Source organism: Fistularia commersonii, chromosome 20 (genome assembly GCF_037954325.1).
Source record: "Fistularia commersonii isolate RoL2024-O1a breed Wild chromosome 20, RoL_Fcom_v1.0, whole genome shotgun sequence".
Lineage (NCBI taxonomy): Eukaryota > Metazoa > Chordata > Actinopteri > Syngnathiformes > Fistulariidae > Fistularia > Fistularia commersonii.
The window spans coordinates 12,312,977-12,329,112 of record NC_141303.1 but is presented as its reverse complement, the minus strand read 5'-3'; the positions used below and the strand labels follow the sequence as shown (position 1 = coordinate 12,329,112).

The following is a 16,136-nucleotide window of genomic DNA, read 5'->3' as shown; positions in this document are numbered from 1 at the left end:
CTGAAATACTCCCTTGAGCCTCAGAAAGCTGCTTTGAATTAGGATCCCCATCACAAAGAAACATATACACATTTCAAACCAGCCACTGGGAGTATTCTTGACCAATTGATCCTGATTAATCCTTATCAAATCCCCGAAAACGAACATGAAACTTGAACACTTACCTCGATTATTAGGTCAGGCTCGGAAGTGACACGAATAGCAGTTTGCTCTTGTTGCTCGGTGGTGTACGACACCGTGTAGACCACAGTCCCTCCGTAAGCTGAAAGCTAAAGAAGGGAAACAAGGTTAAGAAAGATGTACATGTATGTTGGTCAAAAACATTACCTCCATTCTAAGACTTCTGCCTACTGACAGTAACATCAGCACAAAACCAAACATGATATCAACACGTCATCACTATGTATTGAAGTCCAGCTGGGAAGCAAATTTGAAGTGATTTGTTTGGTTCTATTGATGTTTTTCTCTGTATATGTGTTTTATTTGTTGGCATGAGTGTTTCCTGCTCTTGGTGATCTACTTTCAGTCATTCATCTTTACTGCTGATCATGCACTCAGGATGGGGGGGTCCTATCCCAGCTGTCATTGGGTGAGAGGCAGGGTCCGCCCTGGATTCCTCACTAGTCTCACCAATATGAGACAAACATTCACTCTTTCATTCATACATCATATAGAGATACACTGTGTCTCACGAGTCACATACATATAACCACTCACCCGCTCGTTTTTCTATTCTGGGCAATTTAGGGTCTCTAATGAATCTACTGTATGTTTTTGGACTGCGGCAGGAAATCCGAGAACTTGAAGGAAAGCAACACAAACACAGGAAAAATATGTTAACGCCACAAAGAGAGACGCCTTGTCGGACTTGAACCAGGGACCTTCTCGCTGCGGTAGAAGACCTGAACACTGTGCCACCTATTGACGTACATGGGACTGCCAAATCTATTGATTTTAAAATGCTATAAAACATTGTCGATTGTATGATCTATCAACTAGTGACTGGTATTGGAAATCAGCATCGGCTATAAAGGTCGTCCCTTAAAAATACTGAATGTCTCCCAAATGGTGGTACTTTTCTGTGTTTGTCAGTTTAGATTACATTTATCTTTCTTTAAAAATTCAGACGTGTGAGGCTGTTTTATGAAAAAATGATCACCAATTGATGCAGATTTGGCTTCACATTTCCTTTATATTCAACACAATACTGTTGCCATGGTTATCATTTTATACAACTCTCGATGTAGAAAGTTAAATTGAAGGCACTTGGAAAAGGAAAGAAAAGGAAAATAATATAGGATTTTCATATGACATTTAATGTTTCCATAACTCAAGTGTCCTTCTCAAGGTTTCGGTGTATATACTGTCCAGTGTATACACCTTAGCCATAAATACAACAAGTAAAGAGAGCAAGTGCAAGCTGCAGTCTTTGTTGTGGTATTTCACTGCATGCGTCCGCAAAGTACACAGAATGAGCTTTAGTTGGAAAAACACTGTGTCAGCATGATCCTGAAATTTATCATTCCGCTCCAGCCTGAACAGTAATGGGTGGGAGAGCAACATAATAATACCCCCATAAAGGGGGGGTGGAACTGAGGATAGTGGGAGCGAAGAAACAGCGCCTGAGACAGAAGGATAAAGAGGGGTAAGAGGTGGATTTAATGCATCTATAAACCTCTTCCATTCTACATCATTACTTTCACTCCAAAGACCTGGAGGAGGAATCGCCCATTTCACAGCTGACTGAAAAGTGTCATATACACACACCCACCCCCTCCACACACACACACACCCACACACACACACACGAGCATGGGGGTGTACCGGAGTGGAAGTTTTATTGACTAACACGTATTCTCCATCTAATCCCATTTGCTCATTTGGACCTTAAAGGACAAAATTATAGCTTGAAACTGCATACACATCAACACAGTGGATCTATCGCTCAAATGCAGGAAATACTTGCTGAGATTTTTTTTTCTTAATTGTAGCTATTCAATTTAAGTCTATGGGTTAATGCAAGATATTAAATGTAATAGCCATGACATTAGTTGATACAGTAATGCAGACATTTTAGATGTCAAACAACAGTGTTGCCTTTCACCATCAAATTAATAAACAGTCAATATCTATAGTCCTATTGGTTGTCACTACATGACTTCAGAGAATGTGTTGTCAGGTTGACTTGTCTTGTGAGACCAAGTCAACCGGACTGGTGACTAGTCCATCATTGGGGCCATCATGGAGGTCTGTAAGATAATTGGTTTCCACTTGATCACAATCAGAATTCAGGATCACATTTAATTTTACTTAGATTGTTATAATAGTTAATATAACAAAGCCCATCTCTTGGAAAAAAAAAAAAAAAAAAAATTAGCTGAACACTTGGAAAAAAGGCATTTTCATTTCGAGTTTTAATCATATCCAGACATTGAACAGGACAACAGGACAGTTTAAACAATGAAGTAAAAAAGAGAGGAATACTGTGCATCTTTCGATCTTCATGACTCCATGGGTTCTCATTCTACCTGGACAATAATCAAAGCTTTTGTCATGACAACCTAATGACCCATTTTTACCCAGGGGGAGAATAAAAGACAGAACAGCATGGGTGGAAAGACCAACAGAATAGAACAGCGGGAGTGAGGAATGGTGGTGGGCCAAGGGGGGAACTAAGGTGTGTGGAAAAGAAAGAATAATAAACACTTTGACGCACTGGCACACTCAGTGTTACAAAAGACATTGGTGGGATCCCTCTGAGAGCTCAATAAGCCTCTTATTAACTCTATTAATGACCAGAATATGAGGAAAGAGACATAATACTCCATACTGGAATCACTATTAGAGAAACAGCGTGGCTGAAGTGTTTGTTCTCTTCAGAAACTCCAAAATTTTACAATACACAGGTCCTCTGCTGCTGACAAATTAATGGCAGCGGAGGGCGCCGGGCCGCCGGAGCAGTCCTGATGCAGTCTATTGATTATACAGCTCTCTGGAACTTTACAGGAGGACAGATCACCGCTCTCCGAGAGAAACTCTCTTGTCTGGTGTTTAGAAAGAGGCGGCAGACTGTATTGCATGATCTATCTGTCGGAAACGTCCCGGAGATGTTGAATGGGGGGTATTTTTTATACCTTTTTCCCCAATGCTCTAATTCCATTCATAATAGCGTATTATGGAAGTACTTGTACTCAGTGTGTTTCAGTGATTAGATTTTGCTGGATCTATCACTTCTGTCTGTACTTTTGTAGGGGCTAACCTGGGTCAGGTGGGGGATTAACTGTCAGAGCAGGGTTTTAATCCCCTGCCCCCTCAGGCAGTGTTATCAAAATACCCAGCAGTGATACAGTGAGCTCTAAATTGCACCTGTTGAACAGCTTGACAACAAAATCAGGTCAGTCAGTGGTTAATGTGACAATGTTTTGCTGTATACACTAATGATACATTTATTTCATTTGTCGTGCTCAAATGTCGATAACCATTATTGAGTTTTTCGTGATCAAAAAGGAACAATTCGTCTCAGATTAATGAAAGTTTCTCACAGGGAGTGTTAGAATATGGATCAAACAGAGGATAAGTTAGGAACAAAAGTTGAAAAAAGGGGCGATAGGGAGGTAATCAACAAAAGAAAAAGTAAAACGGAGGGATAAAATGCAGAAGCACAGAGGGGGAAGGACAAGAATGAAATATGGGAAAAGAAAAGATCAAGGAGGGGGCGGAGAAACCAGAGAAGTTATGAGATTAAATTTGCTGCCTATGCCAAGGAACGGGTTGGGCATAGAGTTAGAGGAGGAGTGGAAAATTAGTCATACTTTCAACTTCAGCAATCCCCCTCTAGGGCTTCCACAGGAGCCCAGATGTGACTTCTCCATATTTTTTTTTTTTTCGACAGGAATAGAGGTATGTGGAGCAAAATGCAAAAAATAAACAAAAATACCAAAGTCGTGACCAAAAGAAGAAGGCTTTTCAACACATATGAGCCTGTTTGGGAAAAAGAATGGTGAAAATCGGTGCATCGACATTGAAAACCAGTGACAACACACGGGGGGGAATAAAGACGTTAAAACGGAAACACATCGAAAAAGCTGTCAAGTCGTTGGTGTTATAAGTCTGGATACAAATCAGCAGGCGGAACAGAAAAAATTCTGAAAAATTGTTAATCCAGCTTCACACACTTTTGTTTCTCTGAAAATGTCCGTGGAGGTTCTCAGTCATCCAGATCAATGGTGAATTCTTGTCAAAATCTTCTTGTTGTGGCAACTGGACTTCAATTTCTTCACTTGAAGTTCTTCAGTTCTAATGACCTTCTGTGCGTAGCTTCTGAATGTAACTGCCAGAGTTTTGGGTGGATCTAGATTATGGAGGATTGTTATGTAAATCTAAGTGTTGATTGACAGAAACTAGGCCTAAATGGGTTGTTATGCTAGTGGGGTGTTGTTTGTTGGGGACAAAAGGGCAACTTTTTTGGGATTACCTGGATTGGAATGTGAAAAGGTAAAGCTAAACAAAGGAGAGCAGCCTGTTGGATCACATGAACTGAGGCTCATGTGTGGAAGTTATCGGGGGCTGGTTCTGATGGTGACACCAACATATAACATTGGCAAACACTTGGCAAAAGATTTTGTTCCCTTTGCTTTGCAACACCACACACCATATCCAGAATTCACAGGGCCTTGCCAGTAAAGACAACTAGATTAGACTGGTAGAAGCGTTCACCGCTCACCTCAACATGATCGATGCCCATATCAAATTCACAAGGAAGGGCAGCCAAGAACATCCCACCAACTGCCGAAGGTAGCAAGACCAAGGTGCAACACATTAGCAAAGCCCTGAGATCTTGTAGCTACTCTATTTGGGCCATCACCAAATCAGAAACCAGCAGATGCAGGAACATAGAACAGGAGGGAGACGACAACAAACGAAAGGACATCGTCATACCATGTGTTGCTGGTTTTCCGGAGAAACTCGTAAAGGTGTTAAAACAAACACCATATACGGGTACATTTCAAACCGCACAACACCCTAAGAGAAACACTGGTGCACCCTAAAGACGAAAACACCAAGGTATAAGATAGAAAATATGGTGTATGCTATCACTTGTACTGAGGATTGTGACGACGTTTACAGTTGAGAGACCAAACAACCTCTGCACAAATGGATGCCCCAACACAGGGGAGCCAACACTTCAAGAAAGGACTCTGAAGTCCATTTACACCTGAAGGACAAGGGCCATTCTTTTGACGACAGCAATGTCCATATTCTGGCCAGACGAGACAAATGGTTCAAGAGGAGTTAAATAAGCCATCTTTGAACAGAAAAACCATCTCTGAACAGAGGAGAGGGCCTCAGACACAACCCTTCACAAATATATAACGCCATACTGGGATCAAAACCAAGACGGATTTGCACACACGGACCAGGCCCAACTGCACCCTCAAAACAATCAGGAAAGATCCATCATCAGAACCAGCCCCCAGTAACTTCCACATGAGCTTCAGTTCATGTGATCTGATAGGTTGCACTCCTATGTTTAGCTTTACCTTTTCACATTCCAATCCAGGTTATCCCACAAAAATTGCTCTTTTGTCTCCACAGAACGACACCCCCATTAGCATAACACCCCCCTTAGGCCTAGTTTCTGCTGATCAACTCTCACATTTATGCGGAAACTCCCCTCTCAAGTGAGGGGTGAAACATCTTCAAGTGAAGAAATTCAAGTCCGGTTGCCAAAACAAGAAGAGTTTGACGAGAAGTTTCTCTGAAAACAGTTAAGGTATAATATTAAATTTTATCATTTTGGTAAGATACCAAGGCAATAGAAAATTTATGCTATACAAATGTGCTATCTTTAAGTAGGTGTGATCAGTACAGTGAACAAACCAAACACCACCGGCAACGCAAAAATAACAAGAACATAACACTGTGCAGCCTGGGGGCGCCATGAGAGGCTGAGTGTTATTTTAGTCTGGACCAGATGGTAGACGGATTGATGGACTGACAGCAGATACTGGCACACAGTGCATACCCCAAAAAACAAAACAAAACAGACAAAAAAGAAAGAAATCTACCAAGCAAGCAATGAAACAGCACTTTGACATAGTTTGACAATGACAAGTATATGTGTATATGTATATGTGTGTACATATACACATATATATACACATTTAAAGTTTGAAATATAATAACAATAGTTATTATTATTATTATTATTATTATTATTATTATCGTTGTTGTTGTTGTTTATATAGTTGCATTGAAATTATACATTTTATTACATTTCTCTTGATACATTTAAATGACTAAATTTATATAGATTAATATGCATCATCTCTTACTAATCATCAAGGAAATCATCAATACAAGAAATGACAAATCCCAATTGCCACAAAAGCTTCAGAAAACAAACACAGAAGACGGCTGGAGGGCATGAACAAGAGCACACACAAATAGTCAAGTGCATACCCACACACCGTGCTATAAGCGCACATACACACACACACACACACGCAAACAAACACACTCACACACCTGGGTCATTTTTTTTCTTTTTTTCTAATGCCTCTGGTTGTTTGCAAATGGAATCAAGAATTTTCGCTGTCTATGTAGCTACCGGATACACCCACACTCACTCCGATGCACTCACAGAAAGACGTTTGTTGTTTCTGGCAGTAGCTTCAGATTGGCTCCAGATGGGCTAACAGACAGTGGAATGCTGAATAACATACAACAAAACTGACCCTTTGTGTGTGAAAAAGGTGTGTGCCATTTAAAGAATGAGGTAAAATGAAACATGCTTGGCACAAAGAGGGAGTAAACATTTAAGTTTACTCTGCATTAGCCCTTGATATTTGTTCATTGTGTCTTGTTTGATTACATAACTGTTATGCTGATTCCCAAGTAGGTTTGTTTCATTTTTTATTTTTTTCTGTATGCTGTGCCGCTCCTAGGAGAAGTGTACACTATCCAAGATGCAAAGAGAACATCATTTATTCAGACTTGGTGGTGAATTGGACAACTGTCGATGTCTGATTTTAGCCAGGATGAATGAAGTCAATGAAAGGCCAAATTAATCTGTGTTCAAAATCCTCCATCTGAACAACTGATGTTTGGGTAAATGTGTTTGGACCACCTGTGGTTTTTGCACCAACAACAGGGCAAGCTATGGGTGATCCCTTCTTTGACCCTATGTAAACTCATTTTACCCTTGAAGAAGGTGGGGTGCTTTGTTTTTGTTTGTTCTTTTCTTAAAAGCATAGATACTGGGTAGGGTACACCTTAAGCCTCTTGGGGCTGCTTTAAGCAGACCATGAGTGATGTAAACATTTTTTTTTTAAATGTCAGCATGGTGAAACTTTCCCTACCATTTGGGAAAAAAAATTCTCTAAATGTATGGTCTTTTTTTCTAAGAATTAATTTTAAGAAGATTAACCCGTTCATTTAGAGTAAATCCAATTGGGGACCAATGAAATAATAGTAGGAGGGACACAAGTTAAGAATTCAGTCTGTGATATAAATCTATAATTTTACCATTAATTTGCTATGTAGGCGGATTTGCAGTAAGCGAGCGTCCCCGACATGCAGTAAATTCAAAATGATTACAATCAATGACTGAAAAACCAAAGGCGGGGAAGCATGATTTCAAATGGCACTCAATCACTCATTCATTCATTCAAAATTGTAATCATGATTAAACAACCTAATGAGGAAAGCCCTCATGGAGTGAATTATAAGCCTATGTTTAGAAGACTTGTGGGTAGTGTGTGTCATTAATAAAGATCCTAGGGAGTTAATGTTAATTCAAAATGATCCTGTTGTTAAGCAATCTCACATCTGTTTCTGTTCAAAGTGGATTCTAATAGCTGCACTCACCCTGACACCTTCATGCTGAGCGCCACATGAGCCTTTTACAATGGGTTAAGGCAATAATCTCAACAAATCAAGCCGATGAGGCCAATGCTCCTTGAACATGGCCTAACGAAAATATCTTTATACTGTTTTTTTCATACCAAAAAGCTTGGAATGCAAAATGCGGTGGGACTCATTCAGTGAGACATGGCCCCCATGTCACAAAATTCTCTTTTAAACTATACCGCCTGATGCTTCAAGGATATTGATGCATGGATATTATATAAGGGCAGTTGTGTCTTTAAAATGCAAAGAAATACAATGCATCTGACATTTACTTTAAAAGTGGTGTTGAAAAAAAAAAAAAGTTTTTGTAGACGTTGAATATTTCAAAATTCAAACTCAACACTGACCATCCAACATTCACTATGTGCCTGCTTGCTGGTTCTCTCTGCAGCAGATTGGTTCTATGCTGGCACCAAATGCTTGACCCAGCGCCGTTGTGTACAAATGCTGTGCTCAGCATGAAGTCAATTAAAAATGCCATTAATGAAATTCAGTGCTAAATGTTATGCACCGCTCAAAGCAAATTGTAATTTAAAAGATCAACAGGCAGGGCACAAAGCCACTTCTTGGCTGGATCGGATTTAGATTCGGTCCAACTCTGTTTCCATTCAGAAAAACCAAAGACAGAGAACCAAAGAAGAGGCGGGGAGCAGAGTTCAGGAGTGACAAGTTTAAAATAAATCACATAACATCCAGCGCAGTGTGGATCTGACGGAGCATTAAGCTCCAGCTGTAAGTCTGAAAAATGGGGCTGTCCTGGTACTTTGTCACTGGAAAAAAAAAAAAAACAACCTTTTCCCTGCCTGCCTTGGGCCAGGGCTTTAGCAAACGGTAAAACTTAAGAACGTGTAAATCATCATAGCTACTGCAATTACGAGTGAATCCCTTCTACTTCTTATTTTACCTGGACCACAAAAAAAGCTCAAGTCCAGACCTTAATTAGTGAATCAAGAAATGTCACCATTGTCATATATTTCTAAGGACATTTATATTTGTCGTGTTGGAATTAGCTTCTTATCAATACTGTATACTCTAAGATGAAACGTTCCAATTTTCCAACTGCCTATTTCACTCTTGAAAAATATAACTTACAATGACATTGCTGTAATGCCTACCACTTCATATGGCCCATTAAAAGTAAATACTTTTGACATTTGTCCCACGGGTGTAATCGGATGGATTTTTGGACAAATAATCTGCCATGACTAAGCAGAAGATGATACACAGTTCTCTCTCTTTATTCCCGCATATTTGTATCTCTGGTTTCTGACAATGTTCCGATCAACTCTGTTCCAGTATCTCTTTGAGACAGGCCTGGAACATAAAGAAATGTTGCTTTGACCTCCACTTTTATAAGCAATTTTGCATCAAATCACCACTTCTCGCAACGTATGGATCTATTACATGAGTGCATTTTAAAGTCTCGACAGCCCATTGATGATTGCTTTTGTGTTTATGACACATTATCAGTCAGCCTGATCAATGGCTGCAAATTAATCAGTCAATGTTAAGCTATGTAATTCAAACACGAGCTTCCTTTATATTCTTAAGTGGATATTGGCCGTCCTGGGATACAGCGGAGGCATCCCAGCTAGACAGACATTTGTGAGAGCTACCGTGATACACAGTTTGAACTGCATCAAACTGTATTGCCAAACACTGGAATCTCTTCTCCTTCAGGGCAAAATGTTTTCTGCCAGTAAATCCCTCTGCACCTATAAAGGTTTGATTGGTGTTGCTGGTGGTGCAATAACCTTTGTGTCAGCTCTTTATGGAAGCTCAATCAGTGACAAGGAGATCCTAAGGCTGTGTAGCAATGTGTGTCTCTTCAGAGAAACAGAGGACAGCATTTTTGACACCGGCTTACTTCTGGATAACTATATGGGTGGTACAGTATACCGCTTTGTTCAAGTGGCACAGCTATCTTTGCCAGTCTGCTCAAAGACCAAGATCAGTCTAGATGTCCATCTTTTTCTATCATGTATAATAGAATCAGTCATTGTTGTTCATCAGCCTGCCCCTTGGCTTGTTATTGTAACATGTCCTTTTGGATTATTTAATTACAGTTTTGTTTGTGATTCTTTTAAGGAATGCCACTTTGTTGTGTCGTTGTCAGAATAGCCTATGGAGTTCCTACCCAATAAATCTTCTCTTTAGTCTGTAGATTTCAGTCATTAAACGTCATTTAAAGGGCATCAGTGCCTCACATTTGATGATCTGAGGATTGCAAGTTTTTGCCCAAGGTGAGGTGGTATCAATATTTGGCTGGACAAACAAGTCATTTTAGCTTTGGATGGAGAGACGCTTCCATCAAACCAATGTATGAAGGTGATTGGATGTATAGACAAACTCAAGATTAACAATTGAACTAAGAGTCTTACAACTGTGCAAAAAACCATTCCTGCTGCATTTCTATGGTAACCACTATTTCAGAGATAATTGTCCAGAATGTTTAAAGAGATAATCGTAGCATAGGACACCCGGGATCCCATTGAAATATTTCCCTTATGTGGGAGAGCTAATGCCAAGTCTTATTTCACAGGACTGTAAACGTCATTATTTTTTGCCATTGACAATTTGAATATTTATTTCATCAAATGATGAAGTAATTGAATTGTATTATTTTTACTATTCAAATCTCTATCGTCCATTAACTTTATAACATTTTTATAAAAGTTATCTCCCTCTCTGGGGGTTTCCTGTCATTTCAAGAAGTAGAGTTAGTCAATGGAACATTTTCAGATAATTTCCCAGGACAACACAAGATTTACACTGCGGCAGTCTTACTTTTTCTAATATCTCGTACGTTTTCGATGGCTGTCTCCAGATTCTGGCCTGTTTTTATAAGTAATGACAGACACGTCTCACTGATAACCTTTTCTGCTTAATTTTCTCTTACATTTGGCCTCTAACGTTCTGTACTGCTCTGAAGCCAAAACCTCACCCATTTTTAGTGGATGTGGCTTAGTCAGTCCCACTGTTGATGTCAACTTGCAAAAATGCAATGCAGAGCTCATGGCCTGTCTTTATTTTGATATTGCAGTCTGAAAAGTTTAAAAATGGAATCCATTTTGTTTGATCTCAAAACAGTTTATCTCTTTGCATAATAAAGACCTATACACGCTCTCAAAAAAGGAAAGAGTTGGTCATAATGACAACCACTTTGAAGGAATATTGTGCTCATGAAATAATAAGAATAAAATAAATAAATAAACATCTGCTATGACACATCAGCATATCCTGCTGAGCATATTTGCAATGTAAGTTCTATTTCAGCAATAGGGACTTAATTCTAAGTAACAGATAAAGGATACAATTAACTGATTGAAAAATTAAGTCAATCATTAATTCAACCATTATCTATAGCTCTTATCCTGCAATCAGGGTCGCAGGGGTGCTGGAGCATATCCTTGCTGTCAATAACCAAGAGGAGGGGTTCACCCTGGACCAGTTGATCACAGGACCACGTACAGATGCAAACAACCATTCAGTCTTTCATCCATACATCATAAAGAGACACACAACCATTCACTGAATCATTTAATCGTTTGTGCAATTAAGAGTCTCCAATGATCCAAGGGCACAGGTTTTAAACTGCGGGGGGAAACTGGAGAACCCAGAGGAAACCTATGCAGACACAAGCAAAACATGTAAAATCCATACAGAAAGCCCCCCTGTCATAATCGAATCAAACATACCGACTGTGAGACAGAATTACCAATCACTTTGCCACCGTGACACCAAATAAGACTAGTTAATGTAAATCTTTGATATGGGATGTGAAATGAAAAGTTCAGAGGCTGATACAGCTGTCTGGCAAACAAAGTCTAGATCTGTTAAACATAGTGAGCAGAGGCAGCCAACAAAGGAAAACAAAACAATAATTAAGAGATCATCATAGAGAGAAATTTGTGAGCTGTAAGCTTAAGCTACCACAGATTTTCATGATATTCATATATCAACAGCTGACGCAAACCTGACCGAAACTAAGATGAGCACATCAAACCAGCCATTATTTGGTTGAAAAGGTAGAATTTATGTTTGGTTTCAGGTTTCTCCACATAATTCTGGCAGTGAGGGGGATTACCAGGGGCCTGAATGCGAGAAATTCAGAGGGAATCAAAAATTAACAAATTGCTGTTTAGTAAACGACCTCTACTATGAGAGAAAAGCCTGCAGAATTTAAAATGCAAAAATCTACACCCCCTTTTATGATCTGAACAGATATGCGCTCTCCACCCAGGAGTTTCCGTACATACAACAGAATGCAAAATCAATCTCTCTGCACATCTACTCCCATGTCTTCCCCCGGAACTCCCACTTTTCCCCGGAGTCTCCTATGAATAAATATGCATGACAGGGAGGAGCTCACATCGCCATTCTGCAGCTTGCAGAATGTAGCTCCAGCTACACACTGCATGTCAGCATGTACTAACCCATGTTTCCAAGTGTGAGAGAGAAAGCCATGCCGGAAAAAGGTACATCGGTATCAACCCCTCGGTGTTGCTATTCTTGTCAGCTTTAAATGGCTTCTGAAACAGAACTTGGACCTTGAGGTGCTTCCTTTCTTCCAGGCTTATTTAGACCATTTCTCCAGTGTCAAAAGTCAATGCATTTAAGGCTCCAGAATAAAACCGGGTATAATGAAATTCAATCCCTTTTGAAATGTATATTAACTGTATTGAGTACTTTGAATATATGCAAATATGTAATAATAGATGAATATTCTATTAACTCTTTAGTCCTCACAAATCCCTGAGGAATATATGTGTCTTTTTCTACCATACTCCCGGATATGATCCTTACAGTTTCTGCCTTTTTTATCAGCTATTCGGGGCTGGGTTGGGCAATTCCAGCAAATTTATGGCTCCTTTCAGAATAAGATGTCTCACGATGTGAAGGGGGTTGGGGGTACAGGGGCTGTGGCAAATGAATATGCTAAAATGGTTGGGTGCATTCTTCGTGCACTCATCAACAATTAGCCTTGAGTTTTACAGCTTCAACGTGTCATTCATCCATCCATCCATTTTCCGCTGCCTATCTGAAGTGGGGGTCATGGGGGCAGCAATCAGAGCAGTGAGGCACAGACCTCCCTCTCCTAAACCAAATGGTCCAGCTCTTCTGGTGGGATCCCAAGGCGTTCCAAGGCCAGCTTAGAGACATAGTCTCTCCAGCATGTCCCGGGCCTTTCCTGTGGCCTCTTCCCAGATGGATATGCCTGGAATATCTCCCCCAGGAGGCATCCAGAAGGCATCCTGACCAGATGCCCGAGCCAGCTCATCTCTATGGAGGAGCAGCGACTCAACTCTGAGCCCCTCCCAGGTGGCCAAACTTCTCATCCTGTACCGAAGGGAGAGTCCAGCCACCTTGTGGAGAAAACTCATTTTGGCCAAATGTATCAACAATCTCGTACTTTCGGTCACAACCCAAAAGATTGTGACCATAGTTAAGGGTAGGAACAAGATCGATTGGTAAATTGAGAGCTTCGCCTTCTGGCTGAGTTCCCTCTTCACCATGACAGACTGCATCACTGCAGAAGCTGTACTGATCCTTCCCTCTCTCCTGAACAAGACCCTGGGTTACTTGAACCCCTCCTGTTTTCGGTTGAGCACCATGGTCTCGGATTTGGAGATGCTGATCCTCATTCCAGCCTGCTTCACATTTGGCTGCGACCTGCTCCAGTGAGAGCTGTAGATCATGGACTGATGAAGCCAACAGAACAACATAATTTGCAAAGAGCAGAGACTCGATCCTGTGGCAACCAAACCGGATACCCTCAACGCCCTGGCTGTGGCTAGAAATTCTGTCCATAAATGTTATGAACGGAATTGGTGACAAACGGTAGCCCTGGTAAAATCCAACTCTCACCAAAAACAAATCTGACTTGCAACCGTCAATGCGGACCAAGCTCGGAAACCAGTTACACAGAGCCCGAACAGTCTGTATTATAGGGCGCGGTACCCCATATTCCTGGAGACCCCCCACAGGATTGTCTGTGGGACACCGTCGAATACCTTCTCCAGATCCAAAAAAACATATAGATTGGTTGGGCAAAGTCCCATGCCCCCTTGAGATCCATGCAGAGGGTGTAGACTGTCCACTGTTCTATAACCAGGACAAACACCACACTGCTCCTCCTGGATCGGAGGTTCAGTGACCCAGCAGACCCTCCTCTCCTGCACTGCTGAATAGACCTTACCAGGAGGCTGAGGAGCATGATCCCCCTGTAGGTGGAGCACATTCTCCGCTCCCCTTTTTAAAAAGGAGAATCGGACTCAATACCCCCTGCCTCCCTACGGTTGTAGTTCTGCCGGAGGTGGGAGTTGAAACTCACTCTGACAAGAGACTCCGCCAAATGTTGCCAGGAGATGTTTGGGTCTGCCAGGTCTGACCAGCATCCTCCCCCATCATCGGAGCCAGCTCACCACCAGGTGGCGATCAGTTGACAGCTACATTCTTCTTTTCCCCCGAATATCCAGGACATGCAGCCGCAAGTCCAACGATGACCACAGGATCAATCAAATAACTGTGGCCCAAAGTGTGTTGGAGTCAAGTACACATATGGACGCCTTTATGCCTGAACATGGTGTTTGTTGTGAACAATCCTTATTGAGCACAGAAGTCCAATAACAAAACACCGCTCGGGCTTGGATTGGGGGAGCCATTCCTCTCAATCACATCCTTACAAGTTGCACTATCATTGCCCACGTGAGCTTTGAAGTCTCCAAGTAGAACGAGGGGGTCCCCAGTAGGAGCGCTCTCTAGCAGCCCCTCTAGAGACCCCAAGAAGGGTGGGTAAACTGAACTGCTGTTAGGTGCATAGCCGCAAACAACAGTCAGAACCTGAAGGCGGGGGGAGGCTACCATCTCGTCCACAGGGTTGAACCCCAACTTATAGGCGCCAAGTAGGGGGACAATCAATATGGCCACACTTGCCAGGCTCCTCTCACCAGGGCAACTCCAGAGTAAAAAGAGTCCAGCCTCTTGAGAGGGGCTGGACTCTTTTTACTCTGAGATCAGTGAGACGCACAAACCCCTCCACCATGATAAGGTGGCGGCTCACCACTAAACTCAATAACTAAAAACTGTTTTTGAAACTGTGTTCCAGTGGAATTCTGACAACCCTTTTGAATGAGCAGTCCCTGGACACACAGGGAATATAAAACCCAATGAGAATAAGTGGCGCATACTTCTGGACCAATGAGTATCCATTGAACATGCTAACGGGCCAATGAGCAAGCTTGGATTTTTTGATGTGTGAGGTCATGCATGAGAATTGAGAGCGTGATTATACGCAGATTTATACTTACATATATCGACTGCTTGCTCATCATTACACACACACTCTGTCACTTCCAATGATACCCTCTAAGATGACAGAGCATAGTGAGTGTGTGTGTGTGGGTGTGCACGAATATGTGTGTGTGTGTTTGATATAGTCCCATAGTCAAGTCACATAGCATCAATCTCATAACACAATCAGAGACTGAAGTAAGGAATTGCCTTTTCATACAGAACTCACAAAGTGCTCCAAGCAATCACGCACACGTGTGCACACACAGTGGTAATTTGTTTATTTCCCATGTTTGGAGGGATCGGTTCTGCTCCGCTGTCCCTAATGCCTCCAAAACACATCATTATCAGACTTATGAAGGCCTCAGAATGTGTATGCATGTGTGTGTGTCTGTGTGTGTGTGTGGGTATGTGTGCGAATGTTTTACATTCTAGCTTTATGAGGACAGATCTTGGTTTGCAACACGTTTTTAAAGGCCAAGATTCAAGCTCAACAACTTCTGAGGGGAATTTCGAGTGGTCAAAAGTACTTTTGATTAAGTGACGTAAGACTGAATGGCAGGGTGTCAGAAATAGTAATTTTCATAACTTCACAAAACTTGCCAATGTCATATCCAGGACAAAGATTCTCATAGGCGGGACAAGGGTCACAGATGGCTATCTTATGCCACGTGAAACTGGATCTGAAAATAGGATTTCTCCCTTCTGTAACACCTGCTTGATGCCTAGTAATGACTCTAAACTAGCTTATTAGACAAATGACACGATCTGAAGATAAGCGGACACAGAAGACCTTGAAAACAATCCTGCATATTGTAGGTTTCCGTACTCATATAATGTATCGGCCCTTTTCAACACTGGAGTAATATTGGTAAATATGTATATCTTTAAAGTATATGTTCAGTTTCAGGCTTATATTACATATGAAGTAT

The 16,136-nt window shown here is 41.3% G+C and overlaps 1 protein-coding gene across 1 annotated transcript in view; it reads right to left on the bottom strand.

The window, feature by feature from the left end:
* Positions 1-16,136, bottom strand: part of lama2 (laminin, alpha 2) — a 167,213-nt gene that overhangs the window by 89,606 nt on the left and 61,471 nt on the right. The window contains exon 15 of the mRNA XM_086166628.1: positions 165-269. Coding sequence (XP_086022754.1) covers positions 165-269 — 105 coding nt within the window. The remainder of the gene's footprint in view (positions 1-164; positions 270-16,136) is intronic.